Consider the following 15,926-nt stretch of genomic DNA (forward strand, 5'->3'; position numbering starts at 1 on the left):
GCCAGCAGGCAGTCAAACAGCAGCCCTAACACCACCCCCAAGCCAAAGATCCTATTTCTCTTTCTCACCAGGCATGATGACGTCAGGGAAGCCCAGTTTGCGGGTAATCGCCACACCTCTGTTGAAGATCATGGGGTTCTCTCTTCTTATCTGCTCCATCTCCCCTCGCAGTAACTGTAGGGAGATGATAAGGCCTAGGGAGGGTGAAAGAAGGTTTTAGCACAAGTCAAACCTGAGACATCTACAGGCCTCAATGATTCTTAATTGTTGGCAATTGTGGCTTACCACTACCTTCACCTAAAACATACAAAATTAAGCTACTTCTGGCTCTCTGTCTGTTAATTTAGCTATGAGCTCATGCTTTTCACAATATTGTGCAGACCAGAGTGAAAGCACAATGCAATTCTTGAGGCAGGTGCATTTTCATATGCCCAGATTATTCAAAATTGTGTCCCAGAACATACTGTAGCATTTTAAGAAAATGGCAAACAATATGACAAAAAATGTTCTTATAGTTTATAGTCATTTGTTATAAGAGTAGTCAAGATTTTATCATTTTTCATGTGGGTGTAAATTTTAACCAGAATACTATACTTAGCATTAGGTATCAGCAGTAAATGCCTTATATTCATTAATCATAAATTACAGCCCTTAGTCCATGAAGATCCATTGGATAAGTCACACTTAAGACAATTACAGACCAATCCTGCAGGTCTCAGGTAAAAAAAAAATCAGGTAGAATATTTATTTTTTCATGAAAAACACCTACACATTTCAACTGCTAATGTCCTTGTTGATTAAAGAGATGGTGTTTAAGAATAAAAATGTTACTACTGTATGATCTAAATAATTTTATGCTGTGTATTTCTTTTCTTACATGTGCTGCGTCAATTGTTTGAGCAAACTACAAAATTCCCTTAGTGATCATAACTAACCAAGCAGCTGGAAACTTAGAGAACAGCTATAAAAAACAAATACGTCAGCTGAATGACCACATACAGTGTACAAATGCTGCCCACAGTTTATTTAAGCTTTATTATAATTGTTTGCTCTGTGTCATATCATCAGCTGCTTCCATTTGTATTACTTGATAAAGAATGCACAGATGAAATTAGGTTTCTGACTGTGATCATCAAACAGCAACAAAATGGAAGTCTTGACAGCTTAAGCACTCCCCACTGCATTTTTTCCTCTTTCCTGTAGTTCTGATAGCTGACTCCAGAAAGAACACTGACTCTTTTTAGATACCTACAGAGAGAAGCTTTGCTTCATTGCGGTGTTTCTCACAGGGGAGAGCACATTCACAGAGGCATTGGATTTCTACTGAGTTCCGCTACCAGCAGAGGAGAAGGAAGTGTGTCTCCTGGCAGTTATTAAATGAGACAGCCAAGCTTTATGTTGTGTTCATTTGTGCAGTCTGCGTAGCATCTTCCTAACTACAAAAAGCATTGCAAGAAAATGCAGTTATTTGCATTCAAACTGCATTTCAGTCCCTTTGATCCTACTGAAAACTGGAGGCTGGAGAATGACTCTTACTATTGCATTATATTGCTGATATTTCTTTGTCAGTATATGTAGGGCCATATTCATAAAATATTTACAACCTATATCTGTACTTTTGCAGATATTATGGGGCTCCCGTACTCTAGTCAAGATTTTTGAACACGTGTTCTTTTATTTTAAAAACTGATTTATTTTAATGTTGGAGTTATGTATATTTTTTTAATATCCATAATATACATCAAAACATAAAAACTGGATATTGCATATAAAACATGAACATATCCAACATTATACTGTACATGACTGAAGACAAGTTCATGTTTATTTGCTGTTTAAAGCAGTATCTGTAATAATGAGGTACTAGCTGGAACAAATCTGAATGTGGAAGAGGTGGTCTAAGGACAGATTTAAAAACACTGTAAAATTATGCAACACAATGAAGATGTATGTGCTATACAAACCTTTCTGCATGATAATTTAAGAGTCCTTTTTTGGAATAACAGGAGTTTGATTTTCTTTTTTTCATTTAGCTCTAGTTATTTTGAATATTTTTTGGCAGAAACTGACAAATAGATAATACGAAAGGAATTAAAAGAATTGGAATTGCTATGTAAAAATGTCTCTTCAGCATTGAAATTGTTTTTTACCTATTTATTTTTCTTTGTAATATGATAAAGTGTCTGTGGGTAACCCATTGAAAGCCCGGAACATTCTCTGCAGACTAGGATACTAGAAGACTTAGAATCGCAAATGTAAAACGAGTCATAGATTCTATAGTGCAAACAACACCAAGGTATGGGAAAAGTCTTAAACAACCAAATCTCTATCCTTAGAATTGTTTAACATTATTAGAGTTTTGTTATACCTATTTAGCTTTAACTGAGGAAACTTATTTGTTACAACTGTTATCTTCCGTATAATGCAGTGCACACCATCTAAATCCCCTGCTTCTAGTCAGCAGCAGAATCTCTGATCTCAGCCCATTTAGCCCTGTGGCCTTCTGAAGTGCTTTACTGCAGCCCTGGGATCACATACATTTTTAAAGTCAATTAGATGGATATCCATCTGTGTGTTTAACTGATGTGACTTCAATTGTGCGTCAGTTTAATGCCCTCAGCAGTGAAGATGCATGACAGATCAGCTGGGATGGGATCCGAATGGAATATTTATGTCTCCTCTCTTTATATTTGAACATAAAGCTCAAAGAAGTGCAGGTGGGCAGACCTGTCCTTTATAATCAAGGCAGGCCTCTCAAAATAAAATGTTGCAGCAACTAAATCTTACATCTATTTTGGATATGGAGATAAGTACAAAACAATAACTTGATCTGTGACAAAATTATCTGAAAATAGCTTTGATATTTGTAGTAAGCATCTTACACTTGGGTGAAGCTGACTGCAAAAAGCGTATGTTTGCATCCCGTGTTTTTACAGAATACATAAAGCAGTTTAAAACATGAAAGAGTTAGAAGACATTGTCTGTCCCTTTTATTCGAATAGGTTATCACTAATAATGCACTGCTCATTAAGTATGTAAGAAATTATAACAACAATAACAAGACAAAAGGAAACTAGGGATAAATACTGTAGGTTGTTTTGCTTTTTTTTTTCTCATCGTCAGTAGTTAATGCTGTTAACTACTGTCTGTTAATTATATTTGCAGGTATTTCCCGCCTTCCTATGACATGTCTATATATAGCAGACAGTTGGATCAGCCTTGAAAATAATAGTTATGCAGAACACGGCTGTAGAATTAATTGGGTCTGCATACACCTGTCAAATGGAATTACTCAATGGTCACATCATTTTCTCTTCACTGTCTGCTGTGGCAGTTGGTTACTGACCAGTGCAAGTTTGATAATACTGTCTCTGAGTTCTAGAATAACAGTCACTCTAGCAACCAAACAAAATAGATGGGCTGAATGACCTTCTTTCAATAGTAACCATTCTTATTGACATGTTTTCCTCTTCATTGCTCAAATGTTTCATATCTCAATTAAACGAGTCAACAATTTTAGTGTTATCACTACCTATCAACAATTGATTTTAAAAAGTTCATCTTGTTTTATGTTTTTGCAAATATCCCTGATTCTATTTTCATACTTTCACTACTGCTATTAGAACAGTGTTATTTATGAAGCATCATGTACAGTATATCACACCTTCAATTCAGTTCACTCAGACAATGAGTCCAATCTGTTGTCCTCTCCAAAATACACACACTTACAAATCAGACATTTCAAATATATTATTGGCAATAAGTGCTGGAAAGAAATTCAATGATTACTAATAATCATTAATTACTAATAATATGAAAATAGCTTGATAGTTTGTTTACTGGGAAAATATTTTTATATTGATTTTAAATACTGTATACAGTATATACAGTAGGAGGTGTGTGTTCTTAAACAGCTCATGTCAAACACATAAAGGTTCTCCTAACCTAACGCAATGCAATGAAAGTTACCGTAATTGGTGCTGGGTGCTGTGTACTTGGTGCTTGATTTTCTGATGATGTTTTCATGGATCTGGTACCATTCATTTTCATTATTACAGCTGAAATGAGAAGAAATATAATTTAGTAGTGAACAATACTCTAGTCAGTATTAGGCTGCATAGTAATAGAAAAAGATATTCCCAATAAAGTTGTTTTCTTCCTCTCCTGATTAATATCTCTATCTATTGCATTACACCTAAGACCCAGTATGTCAATAGAAAGGAAATCAAGATTCTCTGATTCTGACTATTTGAAAGGCCAGGTAGCAGCCAAACAGAAAATACATCTGAGGCTTTCATGTTACCTTTTCAGATGGATCTAAATTCTAGTATTCATTTGTTTCATGCTACAGTATACCAAATTGTGTAACTCTAGCATGCTCGGAACAAGGAAAAACAGATCAAGTATTCAATTACATGCCATGTCCTGTTATATTAATTTATCCTTACTCAAAAGACAACCTATGCCTGAGGGTCTCAGAATAAGTCCAAAATATTTTTTTCAGAATACCGCACTGCTCATTTATGGTTTTCTAGGATTTTAGAGGTGGGCCTGCAGTTCATGACCAGAAATTGTGTTGGGTGAATTAATTATGCATCGTGATTCCTAAGTACATGTAGTTTCTTACAAAGGCTAATCATTACATTCTGTTCATCTTTGCCCTTTGCATTCAAGCAGTTTCCAAGCAACGTATTCCTCCTTATGTAAAGTAATGACAACATCTGCGACACATACTAGCTTTATATAAGCAGGAAAATAAACAGCAGTATTTATATTATAGTATGCTCTGGATAAATCAAACATGACAAATACATTTCTGTCGTATTACTGGTAAAAAAAACCCACACACACAGATTAGAACTACAAAACTGCTTCCATTAACAACAAACACATCACAAGCATTTGCAGTTAAGGTAGACACATTACTAAATGGCAGTCGAAAGAAAACAAGGTCAGTCCTCTTAGCAGTGCTGAAAAGGGAAATTTTCGTTTTCAAGAAGTTAAATGGTCTTTGTGCAGAGCACTGCCTTGTGGATTGTAGTACACCAGCATGGACTGGTCTTTATTAAACTATGTTGCTTTTGGTGAATCATCATGAAACAAGTTCCAACTTTTTTTACCATTACATATGTAGACAGCATCATCATTTTGGGAAATGACTGAAAAGTATAGTTCAAAAAGTACAGTACATCAGAGTGCAATTGACATTGACATTTAGTAGGTAAATGAAGCACTATGATATAAATGGGCCACATACATTCAGCTTAAAAGAGGACATATTATAAGGTTTATTAAACATATTGGCTTTGCTTATATCACAAGTTCACATACTGTAGCTAGGATGTACAAAATGTAGCTTGTGATTCCTAAAGATTTAAAGATGACAATAATTGCTTACTAGTACTGTATACTGTATAATTTGCATTGTCATCACATTTAAGCAATATACAGTACTTAAATGTGTTGACAATGCAAATTGACAAATTTCTCAAGAACAAAGTATTAAGTTCTTCTCACAATGCAATATACTGTACAAAACAATGGTACAGTACAGTACTGTATATAGTAATATCTCCACATTTGTATCATAGATGAGGGTGAGACATTTTGAAAAATAAATCAGTGGCCAAATAAAAAAAATGAAACCTCCAAAATCAACAAACATAAATAATGATAATAATAATGAATTAAAAGATGAAGAAGCCAATTAGGCACCTAAAGCTAGCTGCTGGTCCTGTAGTCCAGAATCACAGAGAGTTGGACAACGGACAATTTTAAACTTTCTTCTAAACTGAAAGACTGGTATTACTGTATACACGTAGCTTTAATATTAAGCCTTTTGCACATTGTTTGCACATCGTTGTTTATTGTTGCTTAATTATTATGAGGGAATACATCAATACAAGTGTCCAAGATGTTGCAGGTTCAGATTATATAAGACATTTTGGCAGGACATAAGAATTGACTCAATCCAGAAGGTTTCTTAGTGTTTACAGATGATACAATCAGAACTGTGTTCATAAAAATGAAAAAAAAAGTTCTTCCTATATATGTTCTTGTACAAATATACAGTACAGTATGTAATTGGAACATACCTATCAGGAAAACAGTAATTTATCTTTTCACTGCCAAATTGTCCAATGATTTAGATATTCAGTGAATACCCATGTAAGAAAAACAAACCCATACTTAGAATAAAAATGGGAAAAGGAAGAAAAGTATTTTCCTAAGGGTAGATCCTTGGAGCTTTGAAATTCTAAAATTTGCAGCAATTATCAAAACCAACAGGCAAAAAACATGTAAAAGGCATAAAAGATAATTGGCTTCCTTAAGGAAATGATGTTGTTTTAGACTGGCATTAACAGCTAAGGAATGACAGTGGCCTGGCTGTTAATGAATTACTTTATGTACCCATTGCTACAAAACAACACAGCATGGGCTTCTAATTGTATAATTGTGAAATCTTGGTAATGCGTATTGTGATGAGGTTTTTCAAAGTGTTTCAGGGCTCCCTACTGTCTTATCAAAGCCATTTTCTCACGGCATTGTACACGAAGGCCATGAAACGAATGCTTGTTTGGAAGTGACTCATTGATCTGAAATGCAAACACATAGTTTTTAATTTTATTCAGAGTCCCTGCCTTCAACTGTCTTGTAGTGATACATATAGAGACCATAAAGTCTTGATTAAGCTCATTCTTCTCACTTTCTCATTTTTAACCATGATATCCAAGAAGGCAACATACAAACAGCTGTATGAAGGGGTCTGGTAGGATCCTAGGAATCCATTAGTGAAGCTGTTCATCTGCACAACTAAATGGCTGTGGAGTGCTACCTTTTAATAGTACTGCTAGAAACGTTACAGACATTCTTTTCTAAGAGAGCATTTAGAGAATCTTTTGCAGCATTCTCATTCAAGGTCTAATGTTTAATCACTGCCAACCAGAAAAGCCTCTTGAATGGCACACCATTTTTACTTCATACTGCAAATGAGTTGGTCATTTTTACTACCAATCTACTGGAAATAATTTGGAGGAGGAATATAATTGCCTCCTGTATGAATATACAGTAGGTATTTTTGTATAACTAATGTTTTTTTTTTGTTTTGTTTTCTAAATGCCATAAATCATGAATTTAAAAAAATGAAGTAACTGAGAAGTTGTTGAGTTACAAAAGCATTCCTAATACATATCTTCCAAGTACAACTGTTTAGCTTCACTTTTTTTTTAATTTAAGACATACTAATATTTATACTTTTCATGCTGACTTTTCAGTCCAGATCACTGGTATAACAGCATGCTTTCGATTATTTTCTTTAAAAAATTAAGTAGGATTATCACATTGTAGTTTGGCCTTTGAGATCTCACAAGCTAAGCAAGGCTGGGAATGGTTAATAGTGGGATGGGAGGTCTCTAAGAAAAGAAAACAGGCTGCTGTTATCAGTGGTGTTGGTGGACCAGTAGTTTTCTGGAGGAGGTGCCTTCCTTTGCTGGTGAGCAGGAGTGTCCAGGCTAAATTGCACCTTGAGTTTGCACCATCTGGCCAAGAGCCTGAGTGTAAATCCCCCCTTAATTCAATTGGGGAAGTAATTTCTCATTTATCCATGTGAGCTGCTCTGTACTGAGGTTTGCAGGGTGCATAATGGCATAAAGGTTATGACACCCCGCTGGGTTATACTCTTCAGTAGTGGTTAAGTGAAACCCTCCTACTGTATATGTAAAGACCTTCCATTTATCCATTTTCTAAGTGCTTTAATTCAATTCAGGGTCGTGAGAGAGCCAGAGCCTATCCTGACAAGCAATGGGAGTAAGGTGGGATACACCCTGGGTGGAATAGCATTTCACTGGAAGGCACAATCAGACACAAACGAGCCAGCTTTCACAGAAGCTAATTAACCTACCACTATGTCTTTTAGATGAAATCAGAGCACCCAGAGGAACACCGGGAGAACATACAAACTCACGTACAGTAGATAGTACTACCAGGTCCACAATTAAAACCAGACCCCCAGCACTGTGAGGCAGCAATGCTAACCACTAATAATAATAATAATAATTGCTTACACTTATATAGCGCTTTTCTGGGCAGTCCACTCAAAGCGCTTTACAGGTTATGGGGACTCCCCTCCACCACCACCAATGTGCAGCATCCACCTGGATGATGCGACGGCAGCCATAGTGCGCCAGAATGCTCACCACACATCAGCTATCAGCTCTCTGAGGAGAGCAGAGTAATGAAGCCAATTTATAGAGGGGGATTGTTAGGAGGCCATGATTGATAAAGGCCGATGGGAAATTTGGCCAGGACGCCAGGGTTACACCCCTACTCTTTTCGAGAAATGCCCTGGGATTTTTAATGACCACAGAGTAGCCTGGGGTTTACATCTCATCCGAAGGAGGTCGCCTGTTTACAGTATAGTGTCCCCGTCACTACACTGGGGCATTAGGATCCACATGAGCCGCAGGGTGAGCGCCCCCTGCTGGCCCCACTAACACCTCTTCCAGCAGCAACCTTAGTTTTTCCCAGGAGGTCTCCCATCCAGGTACTGACCAGGCTCACACCTGCTTAGCTTCAGTGGGTTGCCAGTTGTGAGTTGCAGGGTGATATGGCTGCTCAAGTTTAGCTTCACTATTACCACTGTTCTTATGAAAATGCACAGATATTATTTAACAACCTGCCAAGGTAGTTTATAATAACTTGAGTTTTGAGGAGCCAAATGGTTTTACCATTTCCAATTTTCAATTTTTCAGCAATGCTATGCTATCTACCAAATTATCACCTCTTACATATTCACTTTAACCTCACCATTCGTAAAATGCAGGCCTTACAGACCCCTTTTATTTCACTTGTGAAGCTAGGAGTCTCTGTGCTTCTGACTGCATGATAGAGCACAATATTGTGTTTACTGAATCCAATTTTAACAACACAGGAACACGAATTCAAGGTATGTGCACTCACAGCTTCAGTCAAAGATGAGAAACAATGCTGAAAATATCAGGTATTCCAGAGGATCCTTTAGTACAAGGATGTAACAAACACCCTTGTTTATAATACGGAATTACTATGGAGTAATTTATGTTTTATTTAGACTGTTTCCACGGTCACTGTTATTCAAATTAATTATTTGTGGTAGGCACCTGTTTCTATTTTTTGTCTTGGTATGAATGACATGATAATTCTACTTCAAGAGTTTTGTTCCTTGCCATGACGAAAATACACAAGAAAAAATGGAGGTCAATTGGTGGATGAGACTGTATATAAGGCACATTTACTCAAATGTGTAACATCTGAGTCATGTTCCCTAGGGTGTTGTAGCAGTTTAATAGCAATTAAAAATATATACTTCCACTAGGTGTCCTCCTTCTTCAGCCTATATGACAAAGGTCACGGGCATTGTCTACTCTGTGCGCTAAAAAGCGAAACGTTGTGTGATCACTGCCATCACACTCTGTTGTCTGGGTATGTTGCTAGGAGGATGGTTTCCCCAGCTGTTTGTCTCAAAGAACTAGGAACAGGGCCCTCTTTCTCAGTGTCATCTGCAGTATGCACAATAAACAACGGATTAGCAACAGTTCAATTCAACAGGAGGCAAACTAGTCTGGACTGCCTTACAGTATCTAACATCTTCCCTCAGAAAATGCCAGTACACAATGGCCAAAAAATGCCAAGTACTGTATACTTACAGTACAATGCTACATAGCAAAAGCCCAAAGCATCATTGACAATCTTCAAACTGCAAACCCTTCAGGTTATCAAATGTTTCGTTAGACAGTACTTAACAATTCTTTATTTTAATAGAAATAGGTAGAGATAAATTCCATGTTGAAAAGGAAAAAAAGTAAAACATCTTTCATTTTACCTTTAGCATAGACTTGACCTGGCTATTGCACTTCCAAGTTAAAAAGCCACTATTATAAAGTAACTAAAAACTACCTTACAGCACTTCATAATTGGGTAACTGCAGTATAAAGGCAAAAATCACATTTATAAAGTGTGTAAAATTATATAATCATCACGTGTTCACACTACATTATACAAAGATGAGTCATGTGGGTGGTTTCAATTTAGTCACTTAGTAATTTAACTGCATGCTGCACTATAACATAAGTTTGTTTTCTGAATAAATTATGCAAATTCAAAATAAAACTCTGGTTTCCTACAGTAAAATTAATAATATTTCAGTGCAGCAGTCAATGGTAAAACAAAGGAATTCTGGTTGCTGCTGCTTTTGAGCTCTGCTACCAAATTCAGCCTAAGAAACTGCATTGCCTCTACAGTGATTCTTGGTCTAATGTGGGTTGGATTTCCTTTCTAGCTGACTTCACTAACATGGATATATTATTACAGCCCTTTCCTCCAAACCTCAAAACACCTTCTGAGTATTATTTACACCTTACTGGAATCTGAGAACCTCTGGCAACCACAGTCTAGCAAATTCAGTCTCCTGGGAGAAATTTCAGAACTAGAGAAAACCTTGGAAAAGGAAGCAGGTCATTGTACTGTACAACCACACAGAGGAAGTGCACATACACTCAAGATCTCTTTAAAGGATTTGCACATCACAGGGCTCTGGAAATCTGCAAAGAAGCAACAGCATGTTTTATAGCATTTTTTATATGTTATATTAGAAACTAGCTGTACTGTATGATACATCTAGGAAGGCCACTAAAACACAGATTTTTCTTATTGCGCATGACATACACTGAACATGACATTCTGTATATTCTAGAAATGGCTACAGTCAACTCCGTCTGATCCTGGTTCATTCTCCATATAACAGAAAACCATTTCTCCGCATCATTATATTTTCTGTTATTAAAAATCATCTTTTTGTATTTTGTGGAGACAGCCTTGGCCCAGTTTCCGCATAACAAATTACAAGTTATAACAATTATCAGTCCACACAAAAATTAAGTATTATCTGGTTTTGAAGAATGAGGAATGAGATAGCACACAGCTTAAAGATAGCAAGATCTCAAATAGCAGTGTTCAGAACTAATCTGGAAGCTGGTGAGAGTCAAATAACAAGAAAAATAAAACACAAAACTATTAAAGAATTTGATTTAGAGCTTATGGATACAATCTGAAGTCAATTATCAAATGGCCGGATGAAGGCGAACTTAAAGCAATCGTTTGAGGTTAGTTAATTCCAGTCACAGTAAAGGTTAAGATTTATTTTGGGACATAAAATAATGCTTTACCACATACTGTAGAAGGTAAAGGTAATTGCAGTATACTTTTAGATTTCAATCGATAGGGATCTGAAACACTGATTTTGAAATTACAAGGTTCTTGAGATGGGCTGGCAGAATAAATGGTTTCCTGCTGAAAAATGAACATGGAAAAGTGGTAGACAAAGACATCAAAATATTTTAATGGCTTCATTTTCAGATTAAAAGCATAACTTCTGCATCTATTCTCGCTTGCATGAAGGACAACCCATCCACTAATGACAGAAATGTTTGAATTTAAAAGTCATCAGCCATTTCATAATAATTCAACACTAATGGTTTAGTTTATGTGAATTGACTGTGTATTAACCTGTTGTGCATGGATCTCACATCAATGAAATTGAAGTTATACCTCAAGGAGAAACCAAAGTAGTTTTTGTATTTAAAACTGTGAGTATTTGCAAAAGCTGTAGTAAATTATTTTAATTCAGCCTGCAGATTCACCTGGGTTGTATTTGCTATTTGCTTTACCTTGCAAGTGAAGACATATTTGTTAAGAGTAAATCAAAGAATACGGTTGACAATATGCTTAACAAAGAAATATATTTTCACTTTTTAATTAACTAGGTCTAGATGTTCCATGTAACCCTTTATAGCAATATGAAACATTTTAATTATTTATATTTCATATATTAAAGCTTTTGTATTTAACATACAGTATTTAAGTACTTTTTATTTAAGATATTTAAGCTTTTGTTATAATATTATAACAATTTGTACATTGATAACAACAATAATATATATATATAATTTGCTTGTTCCCTGAAGGTATTTTATACATTTATAAATTACACATGATTCACAGAACAGGTCGATGTTTCAGCAGAAAAAAAAACAGAAGGTAATACTGTATGACATGAGCAGACTTAACATTTGCAGTAACAAATATCCTAATGTATTCATCCTTCTGCTGCAGTCAATTAAAATATTCAATAAAATGTAACAGGTCTTTTAATATAGCTAAAATGAAACGATACAGTACAACACAGTCATGAAAAGCAAATGCGTAATGATGCAGAAATGCATCATCTGCACAAAATGTATAACAGGATACCAAATCATTAAAAACCTTACAAACATGGTGGGTTGGGGAGGCCGTTGTGAGGGCCAGTCCTAACACAGATTAAAAGGCTTAGCTGAGTTGCCTCCATCTGGTGCCAGAGACACTCACGTGTAAACTTTGAGGACAAAGTCTTTTTCCTCCTTGAGCTCGGAGATGGACTGCAGCACGTCAGTCATGCTCAGCACCGCACAGCCATAGGGGCGCCGATACTGCACGTGGGGAGGCCCTTTCTTGGAGTCATTGAGCAGCATCCGCCCTGCAACCACAGACACAGAGGATGACTTTCTACCCCCAGGGGCCCTGGGCTTAGTGCTTTTGCACAGATGCAGTCTAAAGACAGTGCGATTTCCCAGTGCTAGTTAAGAAGTCTGAAATTACGACACAAACGTGGAGTAAATCTTACTCATTTCATTAGTACTGCATTATATTGAATAATTTAATGCTTTTAACCTCTAGATTAAAAAGCATTAAGCTCTACTTATTTTTAAAGATTAAAGTCTGACAAATAAGTCCACTGAATTATTTGGGTTTTTGAACAATTATATTTTTTAGCGGACCGATTGAATCTACAAGCTTTAGCTTCAGCTTTTATTTCATCAAAAATTGATGATAGTATAAACTATTCATACTCATCCGTAAGTCCTTTACTAACCCTGGAAATTACTTACAATGCCTTACAAATATTGATTAGAGCTACCATTGTATAGTTAATGCATTCAAATTATCAGCCACTAAATCATTTACACTGTATAATTACTTATATATCTGGTATAATTTCAACCATAATATTTGGGTGCTTTTTAGTATACCACCAATAAATGTACATATGTTTACAACTGTATTCATTTTCTATCAATTTACAGTGCAAAATGTACTGTTTATGTAATTTTCTTTTTGATAAGACAAAAATCTCCAGGGCATTTTGTGTTTGGATTGTGATTCAAGAGTTACTGTAGATCTTTAAGATTTATGTCACATTGCAGTGACTATCTAATGCAAGCAGCTCATAAGGTTAAAACAGTCTGATTTACAATACGTACATGAAGCAGCAAGAAGAACCTAATTTAATTATGTCTCTGTTGAACAGGCTTTATTTTATCAGATAACAACAAACCCATACAAACTCCACAGGAGACTATATGAAATCCCCATGGTAGCCATCTAAAAACAAACACTCTAACAAACCTGGATGATCCAAAGAAAGCTAGAACAGATGGTCACCATAAAAGACATACTCCTGTTTTTTCTGCTGGATTTAACACCATTGTCTCATTTTGTTCCAGTAATAATATTGCACTATATTGGAATTTATTTTATCCAAGCTATACCAATATATTTGATATACTTTTTAAGTGAATCTGTGTAACTGTTTCTAGATTTAGGAATCCTAAGAAGCCCACTTCTGAGTGCTGTATCTCTGCATGTTTTTCATTTAGGCAAATTAGAATTCTCTCTAATGAGCTATTAGAATTAACACTGACAGTCTTAGTTTTACATCTGAAATTAAACTTGCACAAGGGTCCCCCACATAGAGAAGAATATTAGTTTCTTTTCCAGCTTTGCAATCACTTGAGCAATAAAGAACAGCACCATCTCACTGCTTTCTGCAATACAGCTGTGTTCTGACAGGGTTCTGATTACACTATCGTTTCATATAGCAACTAATCGATTATGAAAAGCAATCAATCAGCCAACCGCAAGCCAGTGGCTTCAGTAAGTTGGAAAATATCAAATATAATTCAAAGAAGCCTATTACTCCCCATAACATTAAGGGAACATCATGATTCCCTTCATCAGAGAAATAAGTAAACACGTTCATTGAAAATTTAATACAAAAAATTGTCAGGTTTCAACTGTGTAAGATACTTATCAATATTTTCACAGTGCAATCCACCTTGGAGAACAAAGTACACTTATCGCTTGAGGGAGGACTACAAATTGCTGTGTAATCCAAGTGAAATTAAACTCTGTCAGTTGTGGAAGATGATAAGTCCATTAAACTGTAAGTGCCTACTCTCCTGAAAGTTTCAATAATTCAGGTACCCATTTCACAATGTCAGAAGATATCCATGAAAGGGATCCTTTCACAGGTAAAGACTGACAAAAAAAACAAATTTGCTCCTGTCAATGAATAGACCATAATATTTCACCTTACCTATTCTGATTACATGAGAAACTATATACAGATCCCTTTTCATGTCCTTGTTGCTTAGGTCCTATGAATCAAACATAAAAACAATTTGTTAGTTATTATTCTCCAGGCAGTGCATCATTATGATCTCTTTTTGCTTCATGTTTTCTAAGTTGTTTACCTCTTTGGGTGGAGCGCTGGAAATGTGGCTTCATTTACTAAATACAAGGTTTGGAATTGCCTTTATTGAACTTATCTAGTGATAGAGCTGAAGCCTCTTTTTCTGTATTTTGCAAGGGTACAGGCTTAGAGATAACAACTTGAACAAAACAAAAAGAGGAAAACATAGCAGACTGAAACATATCCACATTGGGTTGCACTGCATTCTACATCATGCACACACAGTCATTCAGAAATAAAATATTTAAATCATGGACATGAACAATTTGCAAGAACAAGATGAAGTCCCTATTTCTGAGAATTATCTTTTAATCCAGCTGGGCTTTGTTCACTTGCTCCTACTGGAAGTGAAATTAATACCACAATTACAGTATGTTTCACTATTATTTAGCACCCACCCTTATCAAAGGTAATTTATAGTCTTAATACAGTTTAAAATTAAGTGTAAGTACAAAGGCAACAATACTGCAATCAAGTGCAATGAAATTAATAACGTGACAATTATAGTATTATAAATCGAGCACAAAAATGCAGGAAGCGTAAAACAAATTTAAAAGAAAAAAACATGAGCTGTAAATCCATGTCATGAGCTGAGAATCACTGCTACTGCTACTAATAAAAAAGAATAGGACTGGAAATTATTCTTGAAATTCCTACAGAGAAAAACCAGTTACCGTGAAGAGGGCACACAGACGGTCCACCTTTTCTGGATTTTTCGGTCCTCCATTCTTGTTCAGTCTCACCATAAACTTTTCACTGTGAAAATACAGTTAAACATTTCAACATTTACTGCTGTTGCTGCTTTATAATATACAGGCATATTATATAGATAAAATAACCATGTTTAATCATCACCGGAACTACAATGAAAAACGTTTGCATATTCAAACAGTTTATTTACAATATGGAAACATTTGGTTTACTGAACTGTAAAGCAAGCCTTACCAATTGGACATCTATGTCAAAATAATAGAAGCAGCTTTAACTTTTTGTTTTGTCAAAATTACAGTACTGTTGTAAAAAAATGACAATACAAACTTTTCTCTGTACTAAATGTATATTCCTATCCAATCCACAAAGGTTGATTTTATTTATTGTTTTTTAGGATGTGCAAAGAAATTAAAATTGTCATGCACAACGAGTCTTTCTAAGACAATTACAAACCATAGTCTGAATGAATGCAATACATTGGATATTTGTTTTTGAAAAGCAAAACCATTTTTAGGAAAGCCCCCAGATTCAAGACTTACAGTAAGGCTGAATGTTTTTTTTTCCATAATGCAGGAGACATAATCACTTAGTGATATACATGAAGAGCAAT

The 15,926-nt window shown here is 35.6% G+C and overlaps 1 protein-coding gene across 26 annotated transcripts in view; it reads right to left on the reverse strand.

Moving 5' to 3' along the window:
- dock3 (dedicator of cytokinesis 3) overlaps window positions 1-15,926 on the reverse strand; it is a 255,429-nt gene that overhangs the window by 59,329 nt on the left and 180,174 nt on the right. For all 26 annotated transcript variants that reach the window (XM_088636650.1, XM_088636657.1, XM_088636664.1 and 23 more), the window contains 5 exons: window positions 15,280-15,361; window positions 14,450-14,510; window positions 12,403-12,550; window positions 3,970-4,058; window positions 69-194 (listed from right to left, as the gene is read on the reverse strand). In XM_088636650.1, the coding sequence (XP_088492776.1) occupies window positions 69-194; window positions 3,970-4,058; window positions 12,403-12,550; window positions 14,450-14,510; window positions 15,280-15,361 (506 nt within the window). The remainder of the gene's footprint in view (window positions 1-68; window positions 195-3,969; window positions 4,059-12,402; window positions 12,551-14,449; window positions 14,511-15,279; window positions 15,362-15,926) is intronic.

This window comes from Lepisosteus platostomus, chromosome 6 (genome assembly GCF_059453375.1).
Source record: "Lepisosteus platostomus isolate fLepPlt1 chromosome 6, fLepPlt1.hap1, whole genome shotgun sequence".
Classification (NCBI taxonomy): domain Eukaryota; kingdom Metazoa; phylum Chordata; class Actinopteri; order Semionotiformes; family Lepisosteidae; genus Lepisosteus; species Lepisosteus platostomus.